The following is a 15,961-nucleotide window of genomic DNA, read 5'->3' as shown; positions in this document are numbered from 1 at the left end:
TATGAGTTTGCCCTCCATTGAAGGAGAATGCAATGTCAACCAACTGATTCAGGAATGGTTAAATTCTCAGTTGTTCTACTAAACTTCCTTCAGATAAGCAGCTAAAACCCCAGATACTCAGACCTCATCTGGATCTGCTGATTCTGCAAAAGGGTATTTGGGGATGTCAGAAGAACAAAACAGAAAAAAAACACCTTTCACCCAGCATTCCCAGATGATGACTATCCTATTTCAATTATGTCTCAGATCATCCTTGTAAGAAGTGGTATTCACATTTTGTCAGTGGGTCAACTGAGATACAAAAGGCAGTGAAAATGTCTCAGCCAGTGTTACAAGACGAATCATTAGCAAAGACAAGATCCAAAGTTTGGATCATTTTCTCTGAGAGCTTCAGTTTAATGGCCAGAACTTCTTTTTCATTTCACATGAATAAAGAAATTCAGACGCTACACTTTTTCTGGGCTCTCCCCAGCTTGCCAGGACCACTGCAAGAGGTCTCCAGCACTACAGCAAAGGGTCAACAATACCCGAGAGACCTCTATTTCTTCATTAGAGGTCTCTTTGGAAGCTTATGGTGAATGGCAGGGAGCCAGCCCTGAGAGGCATAGGATGGAGGTGGCTTGTTCTCTAGCATTTAACAGTCTGAGAAACTGTTTGCAATGCTAGGGAGGATCAACACATTTCTGGAATTAAAACCAACATGCTGGATAGCAAAAATGCAGCGAACAAGGGCTCTTTCTTTATCCAAATGCACAAGGGATCTTTCTTTACCAAGCCATAAAATCATTTACTACAAATCAATTATTTTTGCAATGATTTATTAGCTGCTCCCCAGCTGTTCAGATTGGCACTCCCCCCCATAGTCATTCTTCTCAGAAACATTTTCTCTGAAGTGCAGTTGGTCCCCTCTCCTTGTAGTCTTCACTTGTGACCCACATGTCCCTGAACGTTTTTAAACTGGTGAGGACAGAAGCACCTATCCACACTGAGAACATCCTGTCCTGGGGGGCTATGATCTTTACAGGAATGGTGCTGGGGGTCTGCACCTGGAGTTCCTTCAGGAGTCTCTCACTTAGACCGTGGAAGAGGGTTGATCCACCAGACAATACCACATTCCCCAAGATATCTGAGTGGATACGTCCATCACATTTCTTAACACTCTGGACAATCATTTTGTCAATCCCTGGTGCTGAGATACCAGCATTAGCTGGCACAAAAAGGGCTTCAGGAGCTCTGAACAGCTGGTTGCCAACCTGGATGGCATTTCCATCTGGGAGAATATATTCACGTGCGAGTTTTCTGGGTTTCTCCTTCATTTTCTGGCTGGGCTCAATGGCCACATAGCACAGCTTCTCCTTGATATCCTTCACAATTTCCCCCTCAGCTGTGCTTGTGAATGAGTGTCCATTCTCCAAGAGAAGCCTAGCAAGGTATTTAGTAATATCTCTTCCTGCAAAATCCAGGCGGGAAACACCATGAAGTAAGCAATGGCCTTTGTAGACAGGGACCGTAAGGGTAACACCATCTCCACTGTCTAGCACTAATCCAGTTGTCTGGGCTGAGGCATAAAGAGCCATCAGCGCTTGCAGAGCCACGAACATGGCAGGCACTCGGAAGCCTTCAAACATGATCTCGGTCATTTTTTCTCGGTTAGGCAGTGTGTTCAGCGGGGCCTCTGTCAGGAGCACTGGCCTTTCGCTGGCTTTCATCCGGAGTTCGTACTTATACACATACTTCCAGATCTTCTGCATATCATCCCAGGAAGTCACTATGCCATGTTCCATTGGGTACTTAAAAGTCAGGATGCCCCTTTTGGCCTGGGCCTCCTTTCCGACGTAATAGTCCTTCTGACCAGCTCCAATCATGATAGCTTTGGATTTGGGGTAGCCTACGACAGAAGCAATGACTGACCTTGGCATCTGTTCTCCTGACAGGCCAGCCTTACAGAGCCCAGAGCCATTGTCCAAAATCACAGCTGGGCTTTCTAAAACTTTGGGATCAAACATCCCCAGGCAGGATGGAAGCAGTCTCCGAGCGGCACTCTCTCCGGCTCCGCATTTCTTCAGGCACAGAACGTCTAGTCAAATATTCTAGATTCTTGAGTCACAAAGAGCTCAATTCCTTTACGGCTGGCAGCTCCTCAAAGCCGTCCTGAGACTACATCTTCCTCCCGAAAGGCCTGGGAGGGCATATGCCTTGCAGCTCAACAGCGGGAAGAGGTTTGCCTCGGTTCCTGTTGGCGCTTCTGTCCTCGCCAGTTCCAGACTGAAAAGTGAAGCTGTACTCTCCTTCTCCCCCACATAACTTGTAACAGAGGCACAACCACTACTCTCAGACTCTTACATGGAGGTGGAGGCTGGAGGCAGGTTCTATTGCCTGCATTTGCTTTTTTTTTCCCCCCAACTAGATTTTTCATCCTTCGTAGAGATATTTATGAAGAGGTCAAATTAAAATGAGTTCTCACTGCACTTCAGCTCTTGGATGGTGGAAATACCTGGTAAAGGCCTAATTCCATGTATCTGAGTCCCATAAATGGCTCAGAGGGCATAGAAGCTGGTGGAAAACAAATACAGATGCTCAACTTTTTAAATCCTATGGAACGTAAATGCATTCCTCTACATGCCGTGGGAGAGAAAGAAATGGCCCCTAAGAGAATACATACTTATATAAACTTGAACAATTGTATTTTTTTAAAGGGTTTCATTGTTAAAGGGTTTGAAGCAACTGTTCTCTGTCAGGGGGATGATTCCAGAAGATAAACTTTCTGACTTACAGCCCACTTCCTAAGGAGGAGGATTATTGTGCTCATAAATTTGCCAAACCTATTTTCTAATTTTTCTGGTGGATGGATGTGGAGTGAGCAAGTGCTCAAAAAGAACTCTAGCAAGCAACGCTTTCATGGGATTTTGTGTCACGTTTTCAATGAATTGGTGACATAACATCATTTCCAAATCTTTTCTCCTGCAGAAGATGATACCGTGGTCCTCACATCCAAATTTTCCATACATGAGAGCTTAGAAATGGGTTACAGACCTGCAGCCTTTGCAGTGTGTAAAATACAGAGCAGTTTTTTTACATTGCTCATTTAAATTGGACTTTCCCTAAAACAGACACGAACGGAGAATGACTTAATTCAAAATTTATCAGATTGGATTGTGTGATTCTAGGGAAGGCTTGCCCAGCTGTCCGAAGGCTTCAGAGGGAAGAACTTTACAGCAGCAACAGCAAGGACGCCTAAGAACCAAGGGCAAGTACTTTGATTTTAGGGGCAACAAGCTTCTTGTGCTATGCTTGACACTGCAGAATCCTTATGACGAATTGCCTTGAGGAGAAGTCACATTGACAGCCAACCTGGGCCAGCCCTTTCACCCAAAGGAAGCCCATTAGCAACAAGCCCTCTGCCAGTGCCAGCAGCCTGTTCCTGCCTGGTTCCTTAAATGCAATTCCAGCATCTATTCAACCACCAGTCAGAAGGGTCTGGGAGCTGAAGCACATGCAGCCCCCTAGTATCTAGAGTATCTTTGTTGTTATTTTGCTGTCATTTGATTAGCCAGTGGAACCAGTTAGTCTCTTCTTTTTCACCTTTTATAGCATGGGAACAAAAGCCTACTCATTTGTGTGAACACCTGCAAAAGCCTCACAAGAAGGTGCCTGAAAGAAAGCTCTCCAGGTAAAAAGCCTTATACTGCAGATATTGTAAGCAGAGTAAATATTGCCTCATAACATGACTCACTTGCACATGTTTTGCATTCTGTGTTGCATCGTGGGCTCTGTGTCCTAAGGGATATGGAAGTACCAGAAGTTTGTATTGCAGTATTTCTGCTGGGACAGGAAGGGTGAGCCATTCTATAGGAACCAGACTCTGAAAAGGAGGCTTGATAATTATCTCTGAGATTGTGGTCTATACACAAATGACTTGGTTTTCAATGCTGAGTTATTTAATCAGTTCTATATGACTGGTTGGAGAGACTTTTTAGTTGTCATTTAAAACCAAATAGACACCCACCTCAGACTCTTACTTGGGGTATATCAGAATTAATCCATTTTAGCATTAGTGTAATGGGTTAACTCATTTGATGATTTGAATCCAAACCAGTATTAAGATTGATCTCTTAATTCATCCCACTCTTAATTTAGTTTAATATTATTAAACTAAGTTAATATTACTGGTGGTTTGGCTTTGGTGATATATTTTCTTTATCGTAAGCAATTAAATACAATTTAGAAGGGTTCTAGTTTTCTTTTTTTTTGATAAGCAAGACGGTCCAGGATCTTTTGAGGGCCCGAGTAGATATTAGCTGGTCAACCTTGATGTCTGACACTCTCCTTTTAGTTCTTCCTGATCTGAGGTTGTGAGAGTTCAGGTCTAAATCTTCTGATATAAATGTCTTTTAAAATAAAGGCAAATAGAACCAGAATTAGATCTGAGGCGTTTATAATGTTATTTAATTGTCCATAGCAGGCTTATAGAAATCAGTATACATTTTTATCATGGATTGATTCTTTGATGTCATAAGGGTAACATCAGAAAAGGGTGCTATGATGTAAAAATATGACATCAAAGTACTTTTGTGTGTCTTCTGACATTGACTCATTTTAAAATTCAGTTGCTCAAAGCTCAGCTGGGTTATAGTAAGATGGAAGGAATGCATTCTTTGCAGAGGTGAAATCGTAAAAGGTCACATGAAGTGTGATGTTTGAGATCCTTAGATGAGATGACCCTTGCAAGTGCAAAATATCAGGGTTTTTAAAATAATTTCCCCATATCTGGAAATGGAGCAGCAGTCACATTCCTTTCAAAGGTCACCCAGCCCTGTCTGATGTAGGTTATAAGCTCTCATAGTTTCATAGTTTCTAGGGTCAGAAGGGACCTGAACAGATCATCAAGTCTGACCCCCTGCCCTGGGTGGGAATGAGTGCTGGGATCATAACACCCCAGATAGATATCTATCCAACCTCCTCTTGAAGACCCCCAAGGTAGGGAAGAGCACCACCTCCCTTGGGAGCCCATTCCAGAGCCTGGCAGCCCTAACTCAAAGTAATGCCTCCTGATATCAAGCCTGAACCTGCTCTCAATCAATTTGTGGCTGTTATTCCTTGTTATCCCAGCTGGTGCCCAGGGGAACAGAGCCCCACCTGTTTTCCTCTGGTCCCCCCTGGTGAGTTTATAGATGGCCACCAGATCCCCTATCAGTCTCCTTTTGTGGAGGCTGAATAGATTCAGGCCCTTTAGTCTGTCTTTGTAGGGCCTGGCCTGTTGCCCCCTGACCATGTGGGTGGCCCTCCTCTGGACCCTCTCAAGGTTAGCCACATCCCTCTTGAAGCGCAGTGCCCAGAACTGGACGCAGTACTCCAGGTGCGGCCTGAGCAGTGCCGCATAGAGGGGGAGGATCACCTCCTTGGACCTGCTTGAGATGCATCTGTGGATGCATGACAAGGTGCGGTTGGGCCTTACTGACCTCGTCCTCACATTGGCGGCTCATGTTTATCCTGGAATCAACAATAACTTCAAGATCCCTTTCAGCCACTGTGTTGTTGAAAAGGGAGTTCCCCAGCCTATAGGTGTGTTTCAGGTTCCTTCCCCCTAGATGCAGCACCCTGCACTTGTCTGTGTTGAATTCAATCCTATTCTCATCTGCCCACCCCTGTAACCTGTCTAGATCTAGTCGGATTCTGTCCCTCCTCTCCAGTGTGCCCACTTCTCCCCGCACCTTTGTGTCATCAGCGAATTTGGACAGCGTGCTTTCCACGCCCACCTCCAAGTGGCTGATAAAGATATTGAACAATGCCAGCCCGAGGACTGAGCCCTGGGGAACACCACTGCCCATATCCCTCCAGGTCGAAAATGACCCGTCCACCACCACTATGGGTGCGACCATTGAGCCAATTTGCCACCCATCTGACTGTGTAGGCATTGATGCCACAGTCACCTAGTTGTTTTTTTTTTGCGGGGGGGGGGGGGGGGTTCCCCGCTGGATTCATAGGGTTCTCTGCCCTCTCAAGGGCAGCGGCTGTTTCTTGCAATGTGTTTGCAGCATGTCAGGCACAACAGCGCCATGATCTCAGCTGGCGCTTCTCTAATGGACAAAAGTGGGAACTGTTAATAGTTCAAATGTTCAAATTTTTCCTTACTCATAGATTCATAGATTCATAGATGCTAGGGTCGGAAGGGACCTCAATAGATCATCGAGTCCGACCCCCTGCATAAGCAGGAAAGAGTGCTGGGCCTACATTACCCCAGCTAGATACACATCCAACCTTCGCTTGAAGACCCCCAGGGTAGGGGAGAGCACCACCTCCCTTGGGAGCCCGTTCCAGACCTTGGCCACTTGAACTGTGAAGAAGTTCCTCCTAATATCCAGTCTAAATCTGCTCTCCTCTAGCTTGTGGCCATTATTTCTTGTAACCCCCGGGGGCGCCTTGGTGAATAAATACTCACCAATTCCCTTCTGTGCCCCCCTGATGAACTTATAGGCAGCCACCAGGTCGCCTCTCAACCTTCTCTTGCGGAGGCTGAAAAGGTCCAGTTTCTCTAGTCTCTCCTCGCAGGGCTTGGCCTGCAGGCCCTTAACCATACGAGTGGCCCTTCTCTGGACCCTCTCCAGGTTATCCGCATCCTTCTTGAAGTGCGGCGCCCAGAATTGCACGCAGTACTCCAGCTGCGGTCTGACCAGCGCCCGATAGAGGGGAAGTATCACCTCCTTGGACCTATTTGTCATGCATCTGCTGATGCACGATAAAGTGCCATTGGCTTTTCTGATGGTTTCGTCACACTGCCGACTCATGTTCATCTTGGAGTCCACTAGGACTCCAAGATCCCTTTCCACTTCCGTGCCACCCAGCAGGTCATTTCCTAGGCTGTAGGTGTGCTGGACATTTTTCCTCCCTAGATGCAGCACTTTGCATTTCTCCTTGTTGAACTGCATTCTGTTGTTTTCTATTTTACTATTTATTAAGGTATTATAGACATACAGATGTGTATACATGTAAATACAAGTGGTTCGTGTGGAGAATTACCTTGAGCAGCAAAATAATTTTGGCTTAGCAGATTTTAAATATGGCAACAAAGCACAAAGCTTTCCTAGGGCTTAGGCTGTAGCCACAGGGCCAAGGAGAGGGTCAGAGCAGGTGGACAGTCCTGCCTCAAGAAGGGTAAGGGAATGTACCTTGGGAAGGTTTTACATCTGGTTATGTTTTAGGGAGCAGAAAATGAACACAAGGGCTGTGCAGTACTTAAGCTCTGGTACTCTGCTCCATCAGCCCAGCCAGCTCCATAGGGAGAAAAATGGTGCTGAGGACTGGTAATATATCATGCATCTTTTCCTGACTTCAGCAAAGATACAACATTTGCAGTTGACTGAAAGCAGGACTTTCAGCCTATCCTGTTTACTACAAGTTTATAACATGCATTTGAATGTTTGGATCTTTAGATCTTTGGGTCTATCAGAAACGACCTTCCAAGAAGCTTGGAGGTTCTGCAGTCACCATCAAGAGATATTCTGATACTTCAGGACAAAGGTTGATTCTGGGGAAAGTTTTGGATTGTACATGTTCACCATTTAAATACAGTCCTTGTTCACTTCCCTCTTTCTTTCTTTGGTTTTTTTTTTTTTTTTTACCTGCTATATATTCTGGACATACCCCGTAGAGAATAGAAGATGCAGGACCTGATGCAAAGGCCCTAACAGAAAGACTACCACTAATTTCCAGAGGCTTTAGATCAAGTGCACTAATAACATACATAGCAAAAATAGGGGTCCTAGGATGGAAGTGCTGGAGGGATGTAGACTGGTGCTAAAATCCTGTATTTGGCTGGGAAGATTCCCTTGAAAGAGCCACTGTGGAGTCTAAACTCCTCTCCCCATTGCTGCCTCTCATTTTTCCTTACTATTTATTAAGGTATTACATACATGTACATGCACAGAGGAGGGAAGGCCATGGGGATAAGGCAGTAGATGGTGGATCCAGAATGTCTAGTCTCGAATCTTGGCTCTTCCTCTTGCCTAGCTTTGGGCAAGTCAATTAATATCTCCATGTCTCAGCTGCCTGTTCATAGAGTCTCACCCTTAAGTTCTGTCAGCTGAATATTACTAGGACTATTTTTAGCAAGTCCCTCATTTGTATCACTGATTATAATGTCTGATCATAATGTTTTAAAATACTAAAGGGAAATGGTCTGTATTGGCTACAATGCAACAAATAAGAAGGCTTTTCCATCTCTAATTTTAATGGCTCCTTGATAGGATATACAGCATTAGAAAGAGCCTCCTGTCAAAGGACGTGAATGCTGAAACTCAGAACAAAAAAGCACAACTTAAACTTGATTCATTTTAATTGCAAAGGCAAGAACTACCTCTGTCCTGAGCAGACAATGTCTAGGATTACCTAAGTTCCCCTTAAAAGCATCTTCTTTGGACAACACTTGGTCCAAATTCCTTGTAATCAGCCGCAGTGACCCACATTTTCTTGAAGCTGCTCAAGGAAGTGATTATAGAAGCCCCAATCCATGAAGAAAACCACCTCTCTGCGGGTGCTATAATCTTCATAGGGACTCCTTTGGGAACCTGATATTCTAGTTCTTTAAAAATCCGCTCATCTAGTCCAGGAAAGAGGGATGAACCACCAGACAGCAACATGTTCCCATACAGAGCACTGCGAATGCTGGAGTCACATTTTGTGACACTTTGGGAAATCATCTTCAGAAGGCCTGGCCCAGCGTTGCCAACATTGTTTGGCTCGAAGAGGATCTCTGGTGCTTGGAAGAGTGCACTGCCAATCCTGACTTCAGCCCCATCAGGAAGCCTATATACCTTTCTGATCTCCTCTGGCCTCCTAACTCGTTCTTGGTGTGGCTCTGGAGCCACATAGCATAACTTCTCCTTGATGTCTTCTACAATGCTCTTCTCAGGGAGTTTTGCCAGCCATGGCTCTGTTTTCAGAAGCAGCTTTGTAAAATACTCTGTGATATCCTTGCCAGCAATGTCTAGCATGGAGACAGCATGGGGCAAACAGTATCCTTCATAGACTGGCACTGTATGGGTAACGCCATGTCCACTATCAATCACCATTCCAGTGACACGGGCCGAGGCATACAGAGACAATATGGACTGAACAGACAAATAGAAAGCAGGCACCCTAAACCGTTCAAACATCAGCTGGGTCAGTTTTTCTCGGTTCTCCACTGGATTCATAGGGATCTCAGTCATGAGCACTGGCCTCTCAAAGGCTTTTATGCACAGTTCATGGTCATAAACATGTTTCCATAGCTTCTCTACTTTATCCCACGAGGTAATTATTCCACGTTCAATGGGGTACTTCAGGGACAGCACATCCTGCTTTTCCCGGGCCTCTTCTCCCACATAGTGCTCCTTCTGATCAGCTCCTAACACAGACGCTTTGGCTTTAGGGTGGCCTGTAATAGAAGGAATGACGTGTCTTGGGCCAATCTCTCCTGATAGACCAGCCTTACACAGGCCTGACCCATTGTCAAAAATTGCAGCTGGGATATCTAATGGCTTGACATTAAACATTCTTCCAGCCTTCCCCCAGAAAACTTAACTGCCCTCTGAAAAAGGTTGCTCCTTGTGGTTTGAGGACATACCTCCCAAACACATTTCTTCAGGTTCACAATACAACAGGCCCAAACAGTCTCCAGTATCTAGAAACACAACTCCTATTTTTGGCTGGCATTCAGGATAATCTCCACTTACGTGGTGACCAGCTCAGCATTTCCAGTGCTGACTTCTTCACCACTTAACAATGGATGAGGTAGATCATGACTGTGTGGTGACCATTATGACAGAGGTAGATTTATACAAGCCTTCACTGTAATAATTCATTTGGTCACTTTGTTTCAGGAGATCATTAAGTTAATACATTTTAAAAGCTTCAGAAGGAGCTAGGATCATTGATGAATCTGAAGTGCACTGATTCATAAAGCAAGAGCCCAGCTGGTTTCATGAAGCACCGAGCAGTTTGAATGGTTGAGAGAATTTAGGGTCCTCTGTTCAGTTTTTACTGAGTGCAATTCCTTCTCCTTTATTTAACCCTGATCCCAGCCAACCAGCACTTCTGTGGCTCCTGGCAGTTACTTTTCACTCCAGTGCCGCTTCACTCACCCCTTAGACAGCGGGTAAGCTAAGGGCCTGGCAGAAAGCAGTTCATCATTTTGCCTTCCCTAGGGATGCCTGTGAGCTTACAGTTTGTAAGGATCTTCTTTAACTTCTGATACGGATGTATTCATTGGCTAAGCATGTCCAGGGAAGTGCAAGCATCTTTCTTTCATGATCATTTTTCCTTTTGCTGTTGATGCAGTGAAATTTGTGCCCAGAACAGAGCATGGAGACGCCTACATTTGGAAGATGCGTTCAGAGCATTGTTGGATTCACAGCTCAGAGCAACACGCTGCTGAGGGAGGACAGGATCGCATCACCTCCTCCTGCGTTGAGGGAGAATGCTCTACATGTCCATATACCAGCAAGGCAATAGCACAGCATTAGGGGTCCAGCCTTTAAATCCAGGAGGTCAAAAACTGTCTGATATGACACAGAGTTTATGAGTATTATGACGAACCATGACAAGGGGAAAAATAATACCCTTTCCTTTGTAGAAGACCCAGAATTCTAGCTGGCATAACTATTATTTGCATTACAGTAACACCATGAGCCTTAGGCATGGAGCAGGACCAGCTTGTGCTATTCACTGTACAGACACAGGAGGGAAGGAAGGTCCCTGCTCCAAAGACCTTACACTCGAAGATCAGCACAGGAGACAACAGATGAAGGGCTGCAAGGAAACACTGAGATAATAATAGCAGCACAATAGGCTGCTGTTTGGGTATAGTAGCCAAACGGTTACTTTTTGTGGCTATTGTGGCCAACGAGAGAGATAAGAAGGGATCTGAAGCAGAAGAATGATGCAGTTTTGCAGTGCTTTACAACAACTGGCCCCCAAGGATGGGAGGCAGCACAGGAAAAGTGCAAGTTTTCTTAATTCTGCACCAGCTACAGGACTCAACATTTCTGAAAGGTGCAACATGTAAAATCAGGTACTGAGACACCAAACAGGAAGAAAGCAGGATGTCCATTACCAGCTCCTTTGCATTCCTAGAGCGTGCTTCAAATGAACGGGATCCTAGTATTGAAGACAACCAGACCTATGCTATCCCTGCTGCCCCCAACCATCCGGCAATGCCCTGCTCCATTGCTATATGAGGAGGGGGGGGGCTGGTTAAGGTCCCCTTAGTCCCAATTCTGGTTTTGACTTGTTTTTCTTAAAATTCCTTCTGAGAAGAAGAAATACTTGAGGGAAGGGCAAAGTATTCAGCCAGCAGTGAGAAACAATAGTTCTCATTGACCCCCACCCAGCGAAGGAGCAGCATGGATGTCTGCAGGGAGACTCATCGAATCTTCTTCCAGCGAAAAGATGGTATATGGGAATGAGGGTTGGAAGGCATGACACTATGTAAAAATTAAAGGGGATGATAGGATACTGTGTCTCATGGAGGGTGAGAGGAAAATAAGATGTCTAAGACCCACTGTAAACAAACTGGTGTGTTTCTAATGTTTTATTTTCTTTGAGGTTTGGGCAGCCAATAAATACATGAACAGCTGTTGCATCTTCTGGCTCACATCTCATTAGATTTCTTGATCATCACTTGTTCCAGCAAGACATTTGTTCAGTGGGACAGTCCCTTTAAAAGCATTTCCTGTGCACTACTGCTGCTCCAAAATCTTGGTAATCACTGACGGTAACCCACATTTGTTTGAAAGATGTCAGGCACGTCAGGATGGAAGCCCCAATCCACACGCAGTATTTCCTTTCAGGAGGTGCGATGATCCTTACAGACATCCCAGGAGGGACCTGCAGCTGCATCTCCTTCAGGATGCGCTCGTCGAGGCCAGGGAAGAGGGTGGAGCCACCAGACAGCAGCACATTTCCATAGAGGTTCCTGCGAACATCGATGTCGCATTTCATGACGCTGTTGAAAATCATTTTGTGCACCCCAGGGGCTTCGATACCAATGTTAGCAGGCATGAAAAGGGTCTCTGGGGCACGGAAGAGCTGACTGCCTATCTTGATGACATGCCCATCAGGCAGTTTGTACTCTTTCATGATTTCTTCTGGCGTGGCTTTCATTTCTTGAACTGGATCTAATGCTACGTAGCACAACTTCTCCTTGATGTCTTTCACAATTTCCCTCTCAGCTGTGCTCACAAAGGAATGCCCGCTTTCCAGAAGGAGCCTCATAAAGTACTCAGTGATATCCCTGCCTGCAATATCCAGCCTTGAAACGGCATGGGGTAAGCAGTAGCCTTCATAGATGGGCACAGTGTGGGTGACACCATCTCCACTGTCCATTACTATCCCCGTGGTACGTGCTGACGCATAGAGCGCTAGTGTTGCCTGGACTGCAACATACATCGCCGGCACCTTGAAACCTTCAAACATGATCTCCGTCATTTTTTCCCGGTTCCGTAGAGGGTTCAGCGGGGCTTCCGTCAACATCACTGGCCTTTCGCTGGCTTTGATTCTCAGCTCGCACTCATAGACGTGTCTCCAGATCCTTTCCATGTCATCCCAGGACGTCACTATGCCATGGTCAATTGGATAATTCAAGCTTAAGACGCCCCTTTTGGATTGGGCTTCTTCACCAATGTAATATTCTTTCTGTCCAGCTCCTAGCATTGTAGCTTTGGCTTTTGAGCGGCCAACAATGGCTGTAATAACTGACCTTGGTGCACTGTCCCCTGCAACACCAGCCTTGCACAACCCAGATCCATTGTCAAAGATCACAGCTGGGATATCTAAAACTTTAGGGTCAAACATTCTCGGAACAATTTGCTGCTCACCTGAAAGCTGTGTTCGTGAGGTCTAACGTAAGCAGAATATTTGATCCTTAATGTTCTAGATCCTTGATGTCATATATGGCAGTGTCCTTTCGTTTCCCCAGGTTGCTTATAAGGCTGTTATGCGACTGACAAGTGCCAAGGCAGTTTTTCAAGGAATGTGCAGTTTGCTCTTTCTAACATGTCTGCCCTCAAAGACCTCACAATGGCCCAGTGAAGGCATAATGGACTTTGCTGGTGCATTGGCTAAGCCAGGGCAGCAGTATCTTGATTGCTGACCCCAGACACACCACTACATAGACTCACAGAATTTGAAGCCAGAAGAGACTATTCAATCAACAAATCTGACCTCTATATCATGGGCTATTACATTTCACCCAGTCCAAAAGCATATATTCCAGAACAAGAAGTCAGAGTCAAGTTGAAGACATTCAGAGACGGAAAATCCACCATAGCAGCAACATATTTTTGTTCCTTAATATGAATCATAACTAAAATAATCAATCATTAATTTCAGTCCCAGTCTCTCAGGATTGCCCTTCCCTGCCTAAAGATGAAGACACTAATCCTTCCTTTATTTGTCTTGTCTGTTCAGACTGCAAACTCTTCCAGACAGGAACTGTCTGTATAGCAACCAGTGCAATGGGGCCCCTGATCCTGGTTGGGATCTCTTGGCAATGCTGAATACAAAGAAATCATAACATGTTACAAATGTGCACGGTGCTTTGCGGACAAGTAATGCACAATGGCTCCCAGCTCCCTCCCAACCTGCATTATTCTTGGTTTGCAAGACTGGGGGAAGTGTGCAGCTATGAATACACATTTTACTGTTTTTTCCCCTAAGCTCCACACGGACTCATTTTTGGACTATTGGCTATTAAAAGATCACTCTTGGATCTGTTTGCAAAAAGCATGCTTGAACATAATTAAACCTCTCCCATGTATCCACAGCTTTAACTAAGAGTCTGCAAATGCTGCCAACAGCTGTTGAAGATGGGAACAATTTCACTTCCTTGTAAGTGAATAGTGCCTGCAACAAGCAGAACCTTTCACTTAATCCTTTTCAGCCCCACACACAGAACTCCTTAAGTGAATTATGTTTAACAGACGAGGGTTACATTTGGCATTGGTTATGACATTCCACTTCTCCTTTTGGTCCTGCTTACTTATTTTCAAAGCCTTGCCTTCATAGTTAAAGCATGGTAGTGAAAATAATAACAATAATAAAAAGATCTTTTCTGCTGTTTCCAGGACACTGACTTTCTTTAAATGATATTTGTTACGTAAGGAGATTTTCCTCACAGATCCCCTACCATGCCACGGACTGGTAATCTGTCTACAGAGAGGCTTCCCCCTTCCCATCCCATCCTTCCATTCAATGCATTATATGGGAGACATCTCTTTGGGAGTTTGAACCGTTTAAAATCCCCAGGCTTCAAATATCTGATTGAAGTTTTACTTCTATTTTCCCTTGTTTTTTTTTCTTCTTTTTTCTTGATGCTGTATTTTTGATCCAAGAGAAGATGTCCTACGGAAGGTCTCTGGACTATACCTCTGAATATACCAGGCCTGACAATTCAATACCAACTTCAAGGAAAATGTCCTTTGGAAAAAAATGACCAAATAACCAAGAGATTCTCTGCATGGTTTTAAATCCAGTGCAGATTCAATGTGATGGTGGCATCCATTAAATGTAATAGAATTTGCCAAGGTGCTAATGAATTAAAGAGGGTTATGAGTTGAAGCAGAGATATGGATTAAATAGAGGATTTCTAAAGTAAGTCAACAGCCTGTCTGTGTGGAGTTTTTTCCGTCCCAGTTGAACAACCAGAAAGAAAAGGCCATCTAATACACAATCAGCCCCAGGTATGTTTTTCCCATTTCAGCCTGGATTCCACACATGTTCATGTTAAATGCTGCTCTATCCATTTTAGCAACTTCTCTAATCCTTTTAATATTTGTGTACATATATTTCAGTGTGTGGCACACTTATTTCTGTGTGCACTTTTCTATTAATGTCAACAGGTGTCCTAATCATTTAAGAGGTTGTTATATTCATCGCACTGGAAGCCCCATTTAGTTCAGCATGTTCTGCATGCAGTTTACAGTGAAGTATTCAGTTATGAACATGATGTTTATTATTAAAACAAGAGAATTTTGACTGCAATTATAAAACAGTAGTTATACTGAGATGCTTGTACGCCCCTCTCGTCCCTCATATTGGCTGTACATTGTAAATCACCCTAACAAGGTTTCATGTGAACTAACTTTAACTTCAATCTCTGTAGTAACGTGTGAATTTGTCAGTCATGTTGACTGGAAGTATTGGGAAGAGAAGAACTCTACCCGTAGAACAAGTACAACATGGGGCAACAAAGGTTTCTAATGTTATTTGGACATATGGTTCACTCTGGTTTGGCAGGACCATATTGGTCTTTGAAGCTTGCCAACTACAGCCCTTCATGGAGGAAATGAAGGTCTACCAGGAAATGGGGAAAGACTGCCCATCTTCTACGTAAACCACTGAAGAATAACTCCATGATAAAAATCTTTTGGTCACTTCTAATCAGGACAGGAAATGAACCTTTACCCAAGAGATACTTTAGAAAATTGTAGTATTTGCACTCCGCAAACTTTCTGCAGACACACAACATAAAAGTGCCAAAACAAGTGAATGATGTCCATTAGACACCAGATCTTAGAAATGAATGGGCATTATTCTTAAAGGTGTTCTAGTCCCAACTGAGGCAAAATGCCCATTAACTTCACCCAAGTCCAGATTTCAGTCCAGTACTTCAATGAAAGAGGATTGGGACAAAACCAAACCCATTCTAACTCTACTGCTTCCCTAAAGTTTCTACAGCAATCACATTTCAGTGGCTAATAGAGTGCTTACAAAATCTCAAACACATTGCTCCAAGCATGAGGTGACGTATCCATCATACACTTGACAAGCGTCTTGATGAACTGGTGTTAATGTCTCTTCCAAACAACAACTGAGCTTTGTCAGGCAAGACATCAGTGCCAATGTGTCAGGGTGTCTCTTTCTCCTCCTTTCTCTCTGTCTCTTCTCATGAATTCCCTCTAAAACGTCTATTATCTTTTTGAATTAT

At 44.4% G+C, this 15,961-nt stretch overlaps 3 protein-coding genes across 3 annotated transcripts; all 3 read right to left on the bottom strand.

Moving 5' to 3' along the window:
• Positions 1-872: 872 nt before the first annotated feature.
• LOC149854675 (actin-1-like) lies at positions 873-2,354 on the bottom strand. The gene has a single exon (XM_090023304.1). It carries the CDS (start codon positions 2,004-2,006, stop codon positions 873-875), a length of 1,134 nt encoding a protein of 377 aa, XP_089879430.1. The 5' UTR covers positions 2,007-2,354.
• A 6,042-nt stretch (positions 2,355-8,396) lies between these two features.
• On the bottom strand, positions 8,397-9,530 carry LOC149854674 (actin-related protein T2-like). The gene has a single exon (XM_090023580.1). The coding sequence runs from the start codon at positions 9,528-9,530 to the stop codon at positions 8,397-8,399; it is 1,134 nt and encodes a 377-aa protein (XP_089879706.1).
• A 2,069-nt stretch (positions 9,531-11,599) lies between these two features.
• LOC149854673 (actin, cytoplasmic-like) lies at positions 11,600-13,503 on the bottom strand. Its single transcript, XM_090023748.1, has one exon. The coding sequence runs from the start codon at positions 12,826-12,828 to the stop codon at positions 11,695-11,697; it is 1,134 nt and encodes a 377-aa protein (XP_089879874.1). The 5' UTR covers positions 12,829-13,503; the 3' UTR covers positions 11,600-11,694.
• Positions 13,504-15,961: the final 2,458 nt, after the last annotated feature.

This window comes from Crocodylus siamensis, chromosome 12 (genome assembly GCF_052110815.1).
Source record: "Crocodylus siamensis isolate JL-2025a chromosome 12, ASM5211081v1, whole genome shotgun sequence".
Classification (NCBI taxonomy): domain Eukaryota; kingdom Metazoa; phylum Chordata; order Crocodylia; family Crocodylidae; genus Crocodylus; species Crocodylus siamensis.
This window is presented reverse-complemented; position numbering and strand designations above follow the sequence as displayed.